This window comes from Sinocyclocheilus rhinocerous, unplaced genomic scaffold (assembly GCF_001515625.1).
Source record: "Sinocyclocheilus rhinocerous isolate Xijiao unplaced genomic scaffold, SAMN03320098_v1.1 scaffold666, whole genome shotgun sequence".
Classification (NCBI taxonomy): Eukaryota; Metazoa; Chordata; class Actinopteri; order Cypriniformes; family Cyprinidae; genus Sinocyclocheilus; species Sinocyclocheilus rhinocerous.
This window is the reverse complement of record NW_015661984.1, coordinates 361,193-374,508: the sequence shown is the minus strand read 5'-3', so window position 1 is coordinate 374,508 and position 13,316 is coordinate 361,193. Positions and strand designations below refer to the sequence as shown.

General features: G+C 36.4%; 2 protein-coding genes across 3 annotated transcripts in view; both read right to left on the bottom strand.

The window, feature by feature from the left end:
- Window positions 1–6,734, bottom strand: part of LOC107727024 (forkhead box protein P1-B-like) — a 52,149-nt gene extending 45,415 nt beyond the window's left edge. For both annotated transcript variants that reach the window (XM_016536774.1, XM_016536775.1), the window contains exon 1: window positions 6,386–6,734. The gene's annotated coding sequence lies outside the window, so the exon portion shown is untranslated. The remainder of the gene's footprint in view (window positions 1–6,385) is intronic.
- A 2,050-nt stretch (window positions 6,735–8,784) lies between these two features.
- Window positions 8,785–13,316, bottom strand: part of LOC107727004 (eukaryotic translation initiation factor 4E type 3) — an 8,693-nt gene continuing 4,161 nt past the window's right edge. Inside the window, exons 2-7 of the mRNA XM_016536740.1 lie at window positions 12,287–12,359; window positions 11,777–11,871; window positions 11,152–11,212; window positions 10,950–11,016; window positions 9,380–9,535; window positions 8,785–9,141 (exon numbers count right to left, since the gene is read on the bottom strand). Of these exons, the coding sequence (XP_016392226.1) occupies window positions 9,095–9,141; window positions 9,380–9,535; window positions 10,950–11,016; window positions 11,152–11,212; window positions 11,777–11,871; window positions 12,287–12,359 (499 nt within the window). The 3' untranslated portion in view covers window positions 8,785–9,094. The remainder of the gene's footprint in view (window positions 9,142–9,379; window positions 9,536–10,949; window positions 11,017–11,151; window positions 11,213–11,776; window positions 11,872–12,286; window positions 12,360–13,316) is intronic.

Sequence of the window (13,316 nt, the reverse complement as noted above, 5' to 3'; positions counted from 1 at the left end):
TTGTCAACGCTTCCCCGCGATTTTTATAAATAAAATAGCCTAGATACTAGATTGCTACATTATATTCCTCAGCAACGATGGTAAAATGGCTGTTTCTGAAGTAATTGTTTGTAGAGAGAGCCGCGCAGACGCAGCACGCAGGTACACACAACTGTCATCTCTCTCTCGATAATTAATTGAAATACATGCAATAATTCATTAAAATAAATGTGATCTTACCACACTATTTCATCTCTGTGTCTGATTTGAAGCGGGCAGAATGCTAGAGCTAACGTGCCATAACTGACGAAAATAACTGTCATTTTTACCCATTCGGTCAAATATTGCGCTGCAAAGAGCAATACTAGTTTTAACTTGTCTAACCTCCGCTTTGCGTCGGGTGGTTCTTTGCCTCCACATCGTGCATTTAAAATCCTTTAATGCACGGCTAGCCGTTGATTATCCCTTACTTAACTAATGGAACCACCTTACTGTAAAGTGTAACCTTAATATTAAATATCACTATAATATTTTTATTCACTTCTATGTAACAGAATCAGATATAAGCTGTTGTTGTTTTTTTTTGGACTAATTATCCAAATAATGTATAGTCTTAAAAAGCTATTATTTATCAGAACATGTGAGCAGAGTATAGTGTCACGTGAAGGTAGCATCATTTTACCAGCGTTGTCCAGTACAGCTGTACTACAGCATGTTACAGCACAGTAGCGCTACTGCAAACAAGAACAAGTATTCTACATTGAAATTTCCTGTCAGCGCGTTATTTGAGCGTACTTTGCTTTTCCGGTGAGCATGAGTGGTACACGAGCACATTCATAGAGCGGAATATTGAGCGGAGTGTCAAACTGCGAAGTGACGAGGAGAGTGAAACCTGTGCGCTGAACACTGCCGGGCAGAGCAGGGCGGGGCACGCCATATAGGCTATATTATTATATGTATTTGCTGAAATCAAAACGGGGATGGTAATCGATGAGTGCCAGCCAACGAGAGCTGTTCGTGCATTAGCTCCGCCCACTGCCGAGAACCCGGCATATCTTCTGCTTGTTCTTAAAAGCTGAATAATTCTAAATGAACTCTGTTATTTTGACAGGAAAATACAACAAAGAATACGGTTTACATGTAGCGCGTCGATTCAGCGTAGTATGTCTCTCGCTCTCTCTCTTTGCATGTGTGAGAAACACAGCGCTATCAACAAAGCGACGGCGAGTCGTGCGCCTTCACACTAGTTTACGGTACGTCAAATACAGGTGCGCTGCGTGCTACATACTGCGCATCCATTGAGTACATGACATGATCCATTGAGCGCATCCAAATAGTACAGATCGCTTGACGGAGAGCGAAACTCTCAAGCGCTCAGTCAGCGTGTTTATCGAGTGAAAATCTGTGTTGAACGCCTCTCACACACATACTGGCGTGTAAAATCTAAGAATTTATTAGCCAATGGCTAATGTTAGATATTATTTAGTCGCCCAGAGTAAGATTTAGTCGCATATGCGAGTGATTTACTCGCAATGTAGAGGGTTGATATTTTCGGCCATTTTTCTCTTTCGGCCGAAAACCGAATATGCCATTTTCGGCAGCCGAAAATTCGGTGCATCCCTAGAAAATGCCTTAAAGACAAACTGTGCATAAGGAGAACTCTGCTTGATTTCTGAACAACAGCATTCAAGAACAAATCCTACAGGACATCCAAGAATGAACAATATTACAAATATGAAAACTCTGGCCAATAACAAATAAGCCAATAATTATTTCATATTATGGCCTAAAGAATTTAATATTTTTCAGCAAACATAAATTAAATTGAATTGATCAAAAGTGATAGTAAAGCCATTTATAATGTTACAAATAATGTTTTATTATATTTTAGATCAAATAACTGCAGCCTTGGTGAGCACAAGACAAAACAAAAACAAAAAAAAGCTTACCGTTCACAAATTTTTGAACAGTAGCTTACATAAAAACTTAAAGACTGAACAACTAAACTCGTTTGTTAATGATACAATTGAATTTAGGCATCACAACATTTTAAAGGGAATTATATTAATTTTGAAACTTGCTAAAAATGCAACCTGTCTACAGTATTTCCAATTAGCCACCGTTAACCTCAAGCAAAAAATTAATATAAATGAATATTCTTATATGAAGCATATGCTTCAAACTCTCCAGGATGGCAAACACTGATAGCACCACCACACTTTACTGTTCCGGAAGATTTGAATAGGTGTGCGAGTCAGTTGAGATAGGGCAGCAGAATTATATCCATTTCCATATAGATAACACCAATAGACAGCATGGTGTGACAAGCAATTCTTTCACAACTCTTCAGCAACACCTTCCCAGTCCACAAAGCAAACTTGTGCTTATTTACCAGAAACTGATTACTATGCACACACATGAGCTACTAGTTTCGTTTACTTCAAAAATTAACCCACACAGAGGACTAGGCTTATTGACTCTGCCAAATGTTAACAGGAAAAGATAGTGACTGAATAACGCTAACCAAGAACAAACCCGTCAACCTTGTCCACCAAGCAACCAGCCATTACGCTTCCTCACCACAACAAAGTTTGCTCCGTGTTAACACACACATCTAAAACCCCTTCCCCTGAGGGGAAACCCTTGGTAAAGCCAGAACATAAGAAAGGGGAAACAGAATCTAAAACTCCCACCAAAAAAGGAAGTATCAGTCACGTTCATCTACACATCCACACCTAGGAGCGCCACACGTGCCGCTTCCTCGGAAAGAACAAACCGCATTACACTTACTCCTACATTCTCTCATGCTTGTGGCACTCCCTTCAACTATCACATCATTCGTCTCAAGAGTGCAATATAGCAATTTATGTACTAGACTGTTGTTTATTAGGCAGTCGGCCATCACAGCAGGACGTCTGAGTATGATATGCCATAAAGGTGTTTATCTAGACACGTCAAGAAAACTGTTAATCATTAATCGGATTATGACAGTGACATTACCGGTTCCTGACTACCTTATTCACCGTGTAGCAGGAGATGGGGAAAGTTATGTCATTAAGAAATAAGGCATCACTTTTGTGTAAGTCATTAAAGCTGTTATTACGCAATCAGGGCAAAATCTGTCAATCATCGCATTATTCAGGCAGATATAAAAGTGACAGAGAGAAACAGGCAGTTTATAAACACTATTTAACTCTATATCAATAACACACAGTTGTGAAACACAAGACAGGCCATCACAGGTTTGTTAACAATATGACGAAGCTCCAGGATACAGAAAAACAACAGAAGGAGTAAGATCTGAAAGAAGAATGCACTAATGCAGGGTTTCCCAAACGGGGGTTCATGAGTTGGAAGCTAATATTAATTTTAATCTAGGGCTGCACGATAAATCGAAATGAAATCGAAATCGCGATTAGACAAGCTGCGATTGTCATTCGTATTTTTCAGTGAAGCACAGTTCTGTGATCAGTAGTAAATCTCCATCCGAAGGCCAGAGGGCACTCTCGCGCTGAAACTCCAAATACGCCTGACAGAAGAAATCCAGGAAATCCCTATAGCGGTTGCTGAATAAACAGAAGATTTAACTGCTTTCATTGATTCAATGTGACTAATAGACACACGACTACGACAATATATTATTTATCTGAGTTCTTATTATAATTTTCATGATAATAAAGTATATAATAATGCAATGCTATTATCACTGCTTAGAATACTATGAAATATGTTGCATACCTTATTCTTTGTAAGAAGCCACATCATCTCACAGAAGGATTTATTTCAAACACTCAACTGAAGTTATGAGTTTGGAGTAAAAACATGTTATTAAATGTGGTATTTTCACAAGTTTTCAGATGGAGCAGCATTTACTACACAGAGCTGTAGTTCACTGAGAAGCTACGCAAACGGCTGTCATTATCGCAGAACGATATCTTCGATTTCATTATTGTGCGATTAAATCGTCTGCGATAATGAACACGATACTGCGTAGCTTGTCAGTGAACTACGGCTCTGTGTAGAAAATGCTGCTCCATCTGAAAGCACGTGATGGAGATTTACTACTAATCACAGAACCAGCTTTACTAACAAGATGCGCATGACTATCGCATTTGATTAATCGTGCAGCCCTAATTCAATCGAATATAACATTAAAATAAACAAATGGGGTTGCACAATTAATAAAGCTGAAACAGTCATTGATCTTATCAAATTGCAATTTTCAAATCAAAGACTGCTATTTAATTGAAGTAGAAGTTTCAGAGTAAAGAGTGGCACTGTGTTTATTTATACGTGTGCAGCTCATAATACCATATTTTCAAAACTGGAAATGGGAATGCATTTGGAAAATCAATGTGCACTAGGTTCACATTACTTTTTGTAAATTCACATAAGCAGAACTGCCAACATTTTTGTGGACAGACGTTTACAGCATGCCAATATTAAACCACAATAAAAGCTTGAAGACTTGACATGTTAAAAGCTTGAGAGTTTGAACATCTTAAAGTGAATAAGACAAATATTTGTATTGTAACTTGTGGTGTTAGCTTGTTCTTGTAAAGAGTGAACCCAAGTAAGTGTGGGCGATCTGACAAATTTATATCATGATCAATCTTGAAGACATCAACAATCTACTTCTCAAACGAATTGTAGAGATTATGAACAAACATCTTGACTGAACAATTTTTGTAGATGTGATAAAAATTAAGTTTATATTTCATTCATACATGGTTGTATTATACATTTAATAACTTTATTAATTTTAATAACTTTTTCAGATATATACATATAACATGTACATACACACACCTATCTCTACATGAAAGTTACTACAAAAAATATAATAGTTTTCTGTTTACTTGCATATCGTGTGACTATTAACTGACATCAGAAAAGTGTGGACATGCAAATGTGTCATTAAATTATTGAAATATTAACTTAATCTCAGAGGGGTACTTGTAAATAATTCGTCATAAAAAAAATTATAATTTGGGAACCCTCTGTACTAACAAATGAAATCCTCTTTAACGCTCTACTGAAACTGTTTTCCAGTTGTGCTGAATGGACAGATCTTCACAATGGGCCGTAAAGTGAGGGAACCAGATCCTAAAGGCAAGTAACACCTGGTTTAAGAACAGACAACTAAAGTAAAAAAAAAAAAAAAGACTGAATGGGATGCCTGTAAAGAGCTGCAACAAATAATTAACTGAATTGTAAATGCTCAGAGGCAAAAAGGAGAAATGAAACCTGTCAAGGGGCGTAGCTTTTTTTGTATTTGTTGTAGTTTCAACAACTTCAAAATCAAACAATGAAACTGAAGGAGGGTTTTTTTTAACTTTTTAGTACACATGAAGAATTATGAAACTCAGCAAACCAAGTACACTAAAAATACTGGCTGTGAAAACCTGGAGATCTACCAACCTACCTAGGCAGCACTTCTTTGCATTATAGGTGCCCTAAAATAAGTCTAGGTAGGTACTTCACTCAGCTATGAGACACAACCAAAGTAACACGCCTCTATGAGAGTATGCATGTGAGTCCCTGTTTAAACCTGCTGACCAAAATCAAACCACCCAGTTAGGATTAACACTCAATTGAATGAGATTTGACTAATGCCCACTGACAAACATTGTAATACAGGCTGCATAATTATAGTGTGGAGCAAAAAATAGTAATTATTTATATATATATATATATATATATATATATATTTGAATGGGTAAAGATGATATGTTCAAAAAGAAAATAACTGATTTAAACAAATTACTACATTTTTATTTTAGGCCTAAATGTATAATGATTGGGTAACTGAAAAAATGTGCATTTAAGTTACTTGATTAACTTCCAAAGATGTATGTGTATGTATATTTTGCATGATCAACAGTCCAATAATGTATGTACCGGTATTTGTAGATTTGTATGCATGTATATGTACAGTATGCATGTATCTTTTAGTATATGCTGTGTTGTTAATATTTGTTTTGTAAACGTAACAGTTTAATAATAATAAAAAAAAAACTGTGGGGATTTGGAGGTTAGATGTGATTTACAACAGACTGCGTGCAGTGTCTTGAACTGAAGTTACTCTGGCTGTTTTTGTTCTCCACATGAACTGAACCAAAGGCACATGTTAGCCAGCTAACACTCCCATAAGGGGTTTAAATGGGATGCTGCGACAATTACTAGTGTAACGAAAGCCACCGACTTTGTTCAAGGTAAATTGCCTGTAATAAAACACTAAATAAATGGCGATAAAAGTGTGGAGAGCTTTGAATTAGCTGCTCCTCCTGTCTGCTCCCCAGCGCTGCCGTTAGTTCTGATAAGGCTAATAACTAGCAAATCAACCTCGCAATGTAAATTACGAATAAACACAGTGAAGAAAACTTGATAAAAAGAATAAACTTACCGGGGATGAAGTGCTTTCTCAACGGACAGAAATGAAAACTTTAACAGCGACCCTGGAACGAACTTTTGCGAGCTGGAAAGCGCAGTGTATCGGTTTCCCGTGAAGCTCGCGCACCCGCGCGCTGGCCGCCACACTGCCGCGTGCAGCACAATGTAAACAAGTGTATCCTTCCGCAGTCCGCGTCCCAGGGACTACTTTACGGACCACGCGACTGAATTTTGCAAGTATACGGCACTGTTTACAGCGAGCGTCGAATTATAAACGATAAACAAGAATTGGATAAATTTAGTGTGTGAGTGGTGTCAAAACCGAGTTTTTCAGGTGAGTTGGAGAGCAGAGTAGCTGTTGGGGCGTGACGTCACGTCCACCTGCTGAGGGCTGTAAGTGCGTCGCCGCGCAAGAAGCGAGGAATAAATAATGTTGCGCACTAGACTGGATATGATTCATTCCATGAGGCATTAATCAATAACATATTAAACACGAACTGGCGGGAAAGATATGTGGAGCAAATCTGGTGAAATGTAAATTAAATAAAAGGTATTGGAGATGCAGACAAGTGAAGACATTAAAAATTGCGTTTAAAGGGTGTGCAGCGCCACCTAGTGGTTACTACATTAGTATTTTATACATCATAAACGCATGCATTTGAAATGAAAGACACTGCATTTTTTGTTGAAATAACTGCAGTAGTCATATTTCGAATTCTGCTTTGTATTTATTCAATATTTCAAAACCTATAAGCAAAAGAAAAAAAATTTATATAACTGATTAAATACATAGAGATAAACAAAACATTCTGTGAGTGAAACCCTAGGAGAACACAAGGCACCATTCCAGAAGATTGACAATCAGTTTGAGGTTTCAGATCCTGATTGGGAGCCTGGAAAACCGACACAAATGCTCCTAAAAATAAACTCAAAAATCCACGTCAGTACTCGCATCTCATTGAGAGATCGGTGATAGGTAGGAAAAGGCTGAAATATGAAAGGTCAGCTGCATGTACAGGTTATTTTGCACATCCCTGCCCACATGAAGGACAAAATCATAATTGTGCTTTTTAGTGCATTAAGGGACCTGGTTCATGATACAGGTCTTTTCGGGCTTGAAGTTTCAGACTTGACAAACCTAAATAAAACCGCCACACAGCAGAAAGTGAGCTAATGAAAAAGACATCAGTAAAAACGAACGTGAGAAACACGGTTTTAACTCTCTCTATACGAGTTCAGAAGGACGCAGACACGTGCAGATCACAGACGATGATGAATTATAACACAGGAAAACAGAAAGGAAATCTCTTTGGTACTGAAAAACTAAAAAATATATGCTCTGATGATAACACAGGTCATTTTCAGTTTCATAATTTGACAATAGCTACACTAGCTCCCCTCGACTCACAAGTTTTCCAACATAAGCATCCATCCAAACACAATAAAACAAATACAATCTGAAACAAGACACAGTGTGATTATAGTGAATGAAAAGGCAGTTAGAAGCAAATGCATAAGTTAAAAAAAAATATAGACTTAATGATTTCCGACAATGAAAATATTAAGCATTTGGACTATTTCGACAAAGACGAGGCACTAAGCGCCTACAGCAACGCATAGAACAAAATGCAGGATATCAACCACGAGGCAGTAACCGAAAAAGAAAAGAGAAGTTCAACAGTGCTATGACGCCATTCTAAAACAGCTTTGACTTACATAAAATACTACAGGAGGAGATCTGGATAGTTTTCTAAATCATAAAAGCAAAGCCGTTCGCAAGATGCAAGAATTTACCCTCATGTGATTAATACAGGATTATTTAAATGGACTTAAATATCACATTTAGGGTGAAAACGTGGAATTGCATATGCATTTCGCTGTATACTTACTGTTATAACCAAGGCTGTTACACCCACTTACATTTGCTCTGAAATCATTAATAACCTCCAAGCCAAAGAGGTTTTTTCCCCAAAAAGAAATGTGCAATACTTTTGCATAAAAGAGTTCCCAGAAGCAGATTAAGCTTAGCCTTAGACCTTTATTTAGTCTAAGGTTATGCCTAATGTGTGTCTAAGGAAAAACAGCCCTAAAGAGTTTGATCCTAATGGATTTCTAACACAACAAGTATATACTTTGACAAGCAGCAACTGTCACTGGACTGCACATTTGATCACTAAACCTAGAAATGGGCCATGACAATTGGCAACATTGCTCTGTCGTGACGATTTATATTAGGGTGACCATACGTGCCATTTTTCCCGTACGCGTCCTGGCCGGGATTTCTATATTGCTTTGATTCAAAGTACCTCGAGAGCGTTTCGAAAACATAAGGAACCGATGTCATACTACTATGTTGGTCTGCACACGCAAACAAAGCCAAACCCTAGATATTTTAGGCAATATAGAAATCCTGGCCAGGATGCGTCCGGGAAAAATGGCACGTATGGTCACCCTAATTTATATTACATATGCTACTGGCTATGTGAGCTTTATTGATATTGCCTAAATATCTGTTAGGAGAAAACTTCTTACAAAAAGCATGGAGGGATCATCTGCAACGCTTACAACTTAAAAACAGGGCTGTAGCATTCCCTATGTGACATGAAACAACCGCAAAACCCAAGAGTTCTGTTCGCCCAGGAGGGATTCTTTTTCCGTTTTCAGTCCATTTTCTAGGATCAGTCCAAAAACAGGGAAAACTGTGGTGAATGTGCAAAGCTTGCTAATGTCTTGAGCGACCACCTTCAAATGCATGGTGCTCCTCGTGTGCTGAAAAAAAAAAAAAAATGGAATCAGTCAATAACAATTCTATGATGTTTTTGCACTTAAAATGTGTTAATTAACTTAACCAAATCTATAAATACAATTAGTTTAATAGAAAAATGTATAACATTGTATCCAGCCATTAGGGAGTTCTCACGCAACTATTGTTTCAACAATAAACAGTGAACTCTCAGCATGGACAGTGTGGCATGCAGTGAGAAGAATGTAAACCGCTGACACTTACGTTTATAAAATACTGCTTTAAAAGATATCTGTGGAAGAAGTTCGTAGATTCTTCCTAAAACGTTTGCCTCATTGGCAAAAGAGGCGTTTCCATTCCAGACCTGAACCACATCTTCTCGTTCTCTCACACTGACACTTACTCCTACCACCTCATCCTCTAAAAAGACAAACAAATATTGCATTACTTACTTAAATGTTATCAATAAAATAAACATCATTTAAATAATTGAATAGAACATATTTCTATACTCACCTGATGCACAGTAATCTGTGAACTGTTCACCAATTGTAGCCAATAGCAGCTCCTTCCACACAGCTAACTGTTAGAAAAAAGGATATGGACAGATTATATTTTGGCAGTGATAACACACACCAGAATGTATGGGAATTTGTGTATGTATTTAACGTATTTACATTATGCAGTCAGTCTACAAGTCAAAGTGGAGCAGACTTACTGTGCTCTCCTTTGGCACTTTCATTTTCCAAACACCTCCCTTGGCATTGCTTTCCTCTTCCCTGTGTAGACAGAAAAAAATATTTTTAAACAAAATGGTTTATATAAATTGTCCCAAAGGCATTTCCCAAGCTGAGGACAGATATACATTCCAGTTAAAAAGTAAAGGAAGTGTCTTGTGCTCACAAAGGCTGCATTTATTTGATCAGAAACTCAGTAAAATCCGTAATATTGTGAAATATTATTACAATTTAAAATAACTGTTTTCTATTTTAATATATTTTAAAATGCGATTTATTCCTGTGATGCAAAGCTGAATATTCAGCATCATTACTCCAGTGTTCAGTGTCACATGACCCTTCAGAGATCATTCTAATATGCCGATTTGCTGCTCAAGAAACATTTTTATTAACAGTTTAAATGAAACCGATTTGCTCAGGATTTTTTGACGAATACAAAGTCCAAAAGAGCAGCATTTATTTGAAATAGAAGTTTTGTAACATTATAAATGTCTTTACTGCCACTTTTGATCAATTCAATGCATCGTTGCTGATAACAAGTATTAATTTCTTTTAACAAAAAGAAAAAAAATTAAAACTTTTATCGTGAATTAGCTGGAGACTCACCATAGTGGTCTTCTTTCTCCTCGCATTAAGTGGTAGCTACACCTCAGAGGGAGGCAGGACACAGCAGGGATGTTGTTGTACACACTCCAGAAACTCTTTATGTTATGAAAAATAGGTGATGCATAATATATCAGCAACAATATTTTTCCCAACTGCAACAGTAAACTTTTTTTCTGCTGGCTTACAAAACTATTAAACACTATTTATTGTCCATTATAATATTTTGGTGCATAATTTCATTTAAGTCATATACAAATCTAACTGGAAGCTATAATGAATTGGAAAGATGATCAAGCAAAATATTGAACATAATAATTATCAGTTATTAGCATCCGTCAAATTTGGGCTTGCCAAATTTGCATATATCTCAATTAAAATTCTACAAAAACAGAAATTTCACCACATCTTGATTAATATATCAAAGGACTAGTTTTTCAGGTTGATCAGGCACAACATATAATTATAAAATGACAATTACAAAATATACTCACCTGATGCACAGTAATCTGTGAACTGTTCACCAATTGTAGCCAATAGCAGCTCCTTCCACACAGCTAACTGTTAGAAAAAAGGATATGGACAGATTATATTTTGGCAGTGATAACACACACCAGAATGTATGGGAATTTGTGTATGTATTTAACGTATTTACATTATGCAGTCAGTCTACAAGTCAAAGTGGAGCAGACTTACTGTGCTCTCCTTTGGCACTTTCATTTTCCAAACACCTCCCTTGGCATTGCTTTCCTCTTCCCTGTGTAGACAGAAAAAAATATTTTTAAACAAAATGGTTTATATAAATTGTCCCAAAGGCATTTCCCAAGCTGAGGACAGATATACATTCCAGTTAAAAAGTAAAGGAAGTGTCTTGTGCTCACAAAGGCTGCATTTATTTGATCAGAAACTCAGTAAAATCCGTAATATTGTGAAATATTATTACAATTTAAAATAACTGTTTTCTATTTTAATATATTTTAAAATGCGATTTATTCCTGTGATGCAAAGCTGAATATTCAGCATCATTACTCCAGTGTTCAGTGTCACATGACCCTTCAGAGATCATTCTAATATGCCGATTTGCTGCTCAAGAAACATTTTTATTAACAGTTTAAATGAAACCGATTTGCTCAGGATTTTTTGACGAATACAAAGTCCAAAAGAGCAGCATTTATTTGAAATAGAAGTTTTGTAACATTATAAATGTCTTTACTGCCACTTTTGATCAATTCAATGCATCGTTGCTGATAACAAGTATTAATTTCTTTTAACAAAAAGAAAAAAAATTAAAACTTTTATCGTGAATTAGCTGGAGACTCACCATAGTGGTCTTCTTTCTCCTCGCATTAAGTGGTAGCTACACCTCAGAGGGAGGCAGGACACAGCAGGGATGTTGTTGTACACACTCCAGAAACTCTTTATGTTATGAAAAATAGGTGATGCATAATATATCAGCAACAATATTTTTCCCAACTGCAACAGTAAACTTTTTTTCTGCTGGCTTACAAAACTATTAAACACTATTTATTGTCCATTATAATATTTTGGTGCATAATTTCATTTAAGTCATATACAAATCTAAATGGAAGCTATAATGAATTGGAAAGATGATCAAGCAAAATATTGAACATAATAATTATCAGTTATTAGCATCCGTCAAATTTGGGCTTGCCAAATTTGCATATATCTCAATTAAAATTCTACAAAAACAGAAATTTCACCACATCTTGATTAATATATCAAAGGACTAGTTTTTCAGGTTGATCAGGCACAACATATAATTATAAAATGACAATTACAAAATTACTTCTAATAAAAGTGCAACACCTACTTGTACAGTGTGGACAGTGTATATCTTTTTGAGATTTGATTCACACTCTGCTGCCGTTGTACCTGGTAATGACCTTGAAGATATAAAGAATTAAAAAGAATTACAAAATGCACACTAATAAATAGATTTAAAAGAATAATTCACTTAAAAATAAAAATTCTGTCATCATTTACTCGCCCTCATGTCATTCCAAACCTGACTCTCCGTCTTCTGGGGAACAAAGGTGAATTTCTTAGTAATATAATCAAGAGTGGCCAAGATAATGAAAGTGAATGTGAACTGTTGCTTTAAAGCTTCAAAATGACAAATGCTTGAAGTGCTGTGTTTTTTGTCATTTTGAAGCTTGACAGCTTCATATTATGTGATAAAAAGCAATCGAGACATTCTTCGGAAATTCCCCTTTTGTGTTCCATGGGCAAAGGAAAATCATACAATTTTGCAATGACATGATGAGGGTGAGTAAATAAAGAGATTTTTGGGTGAACTATACCTTTAAACAAGACATTTTTGCACTACACTAAGCTTGGCACATCATCTATATCAGTGTCATAAACCATATATTCATAGGGGTGTTATCTCTGTCTTATGTCATGTGCAATTCAGTGCTTGTGATCATGCCATGAGACACAGAACACAAGCGTTTCACAATCGTTATGGCAACCAAATGTCAGTCTGACGGTAAACAGGACTTCAACCCTTTGAAAATCATTACCAAAAAACTGAAGAATTTTAAGGAAGAGAAGCTTAAGTAAAGAGAAGCTTAAAGGGGTCATATGATGCTGCTAAAAAGAACATTATTTTGTGTATTTGGTGTAATGAAATGTGTTTATGCGGTTTAAAGTTAAAAAAACACATTATTTTCCACATACTGTACATTATTGTTTCTCATCTATGCCCCGCCTTTTTGAAACGCGTCGATTTTTACAAAACTAATCGGTCTGAAAAGCGAGGTGTGCTCTGATTGGCCAACTATCCAGTGCGTTGTGATTGGCCGAATACATCAAGCATGTGACGGAAATGTTACGCCCCT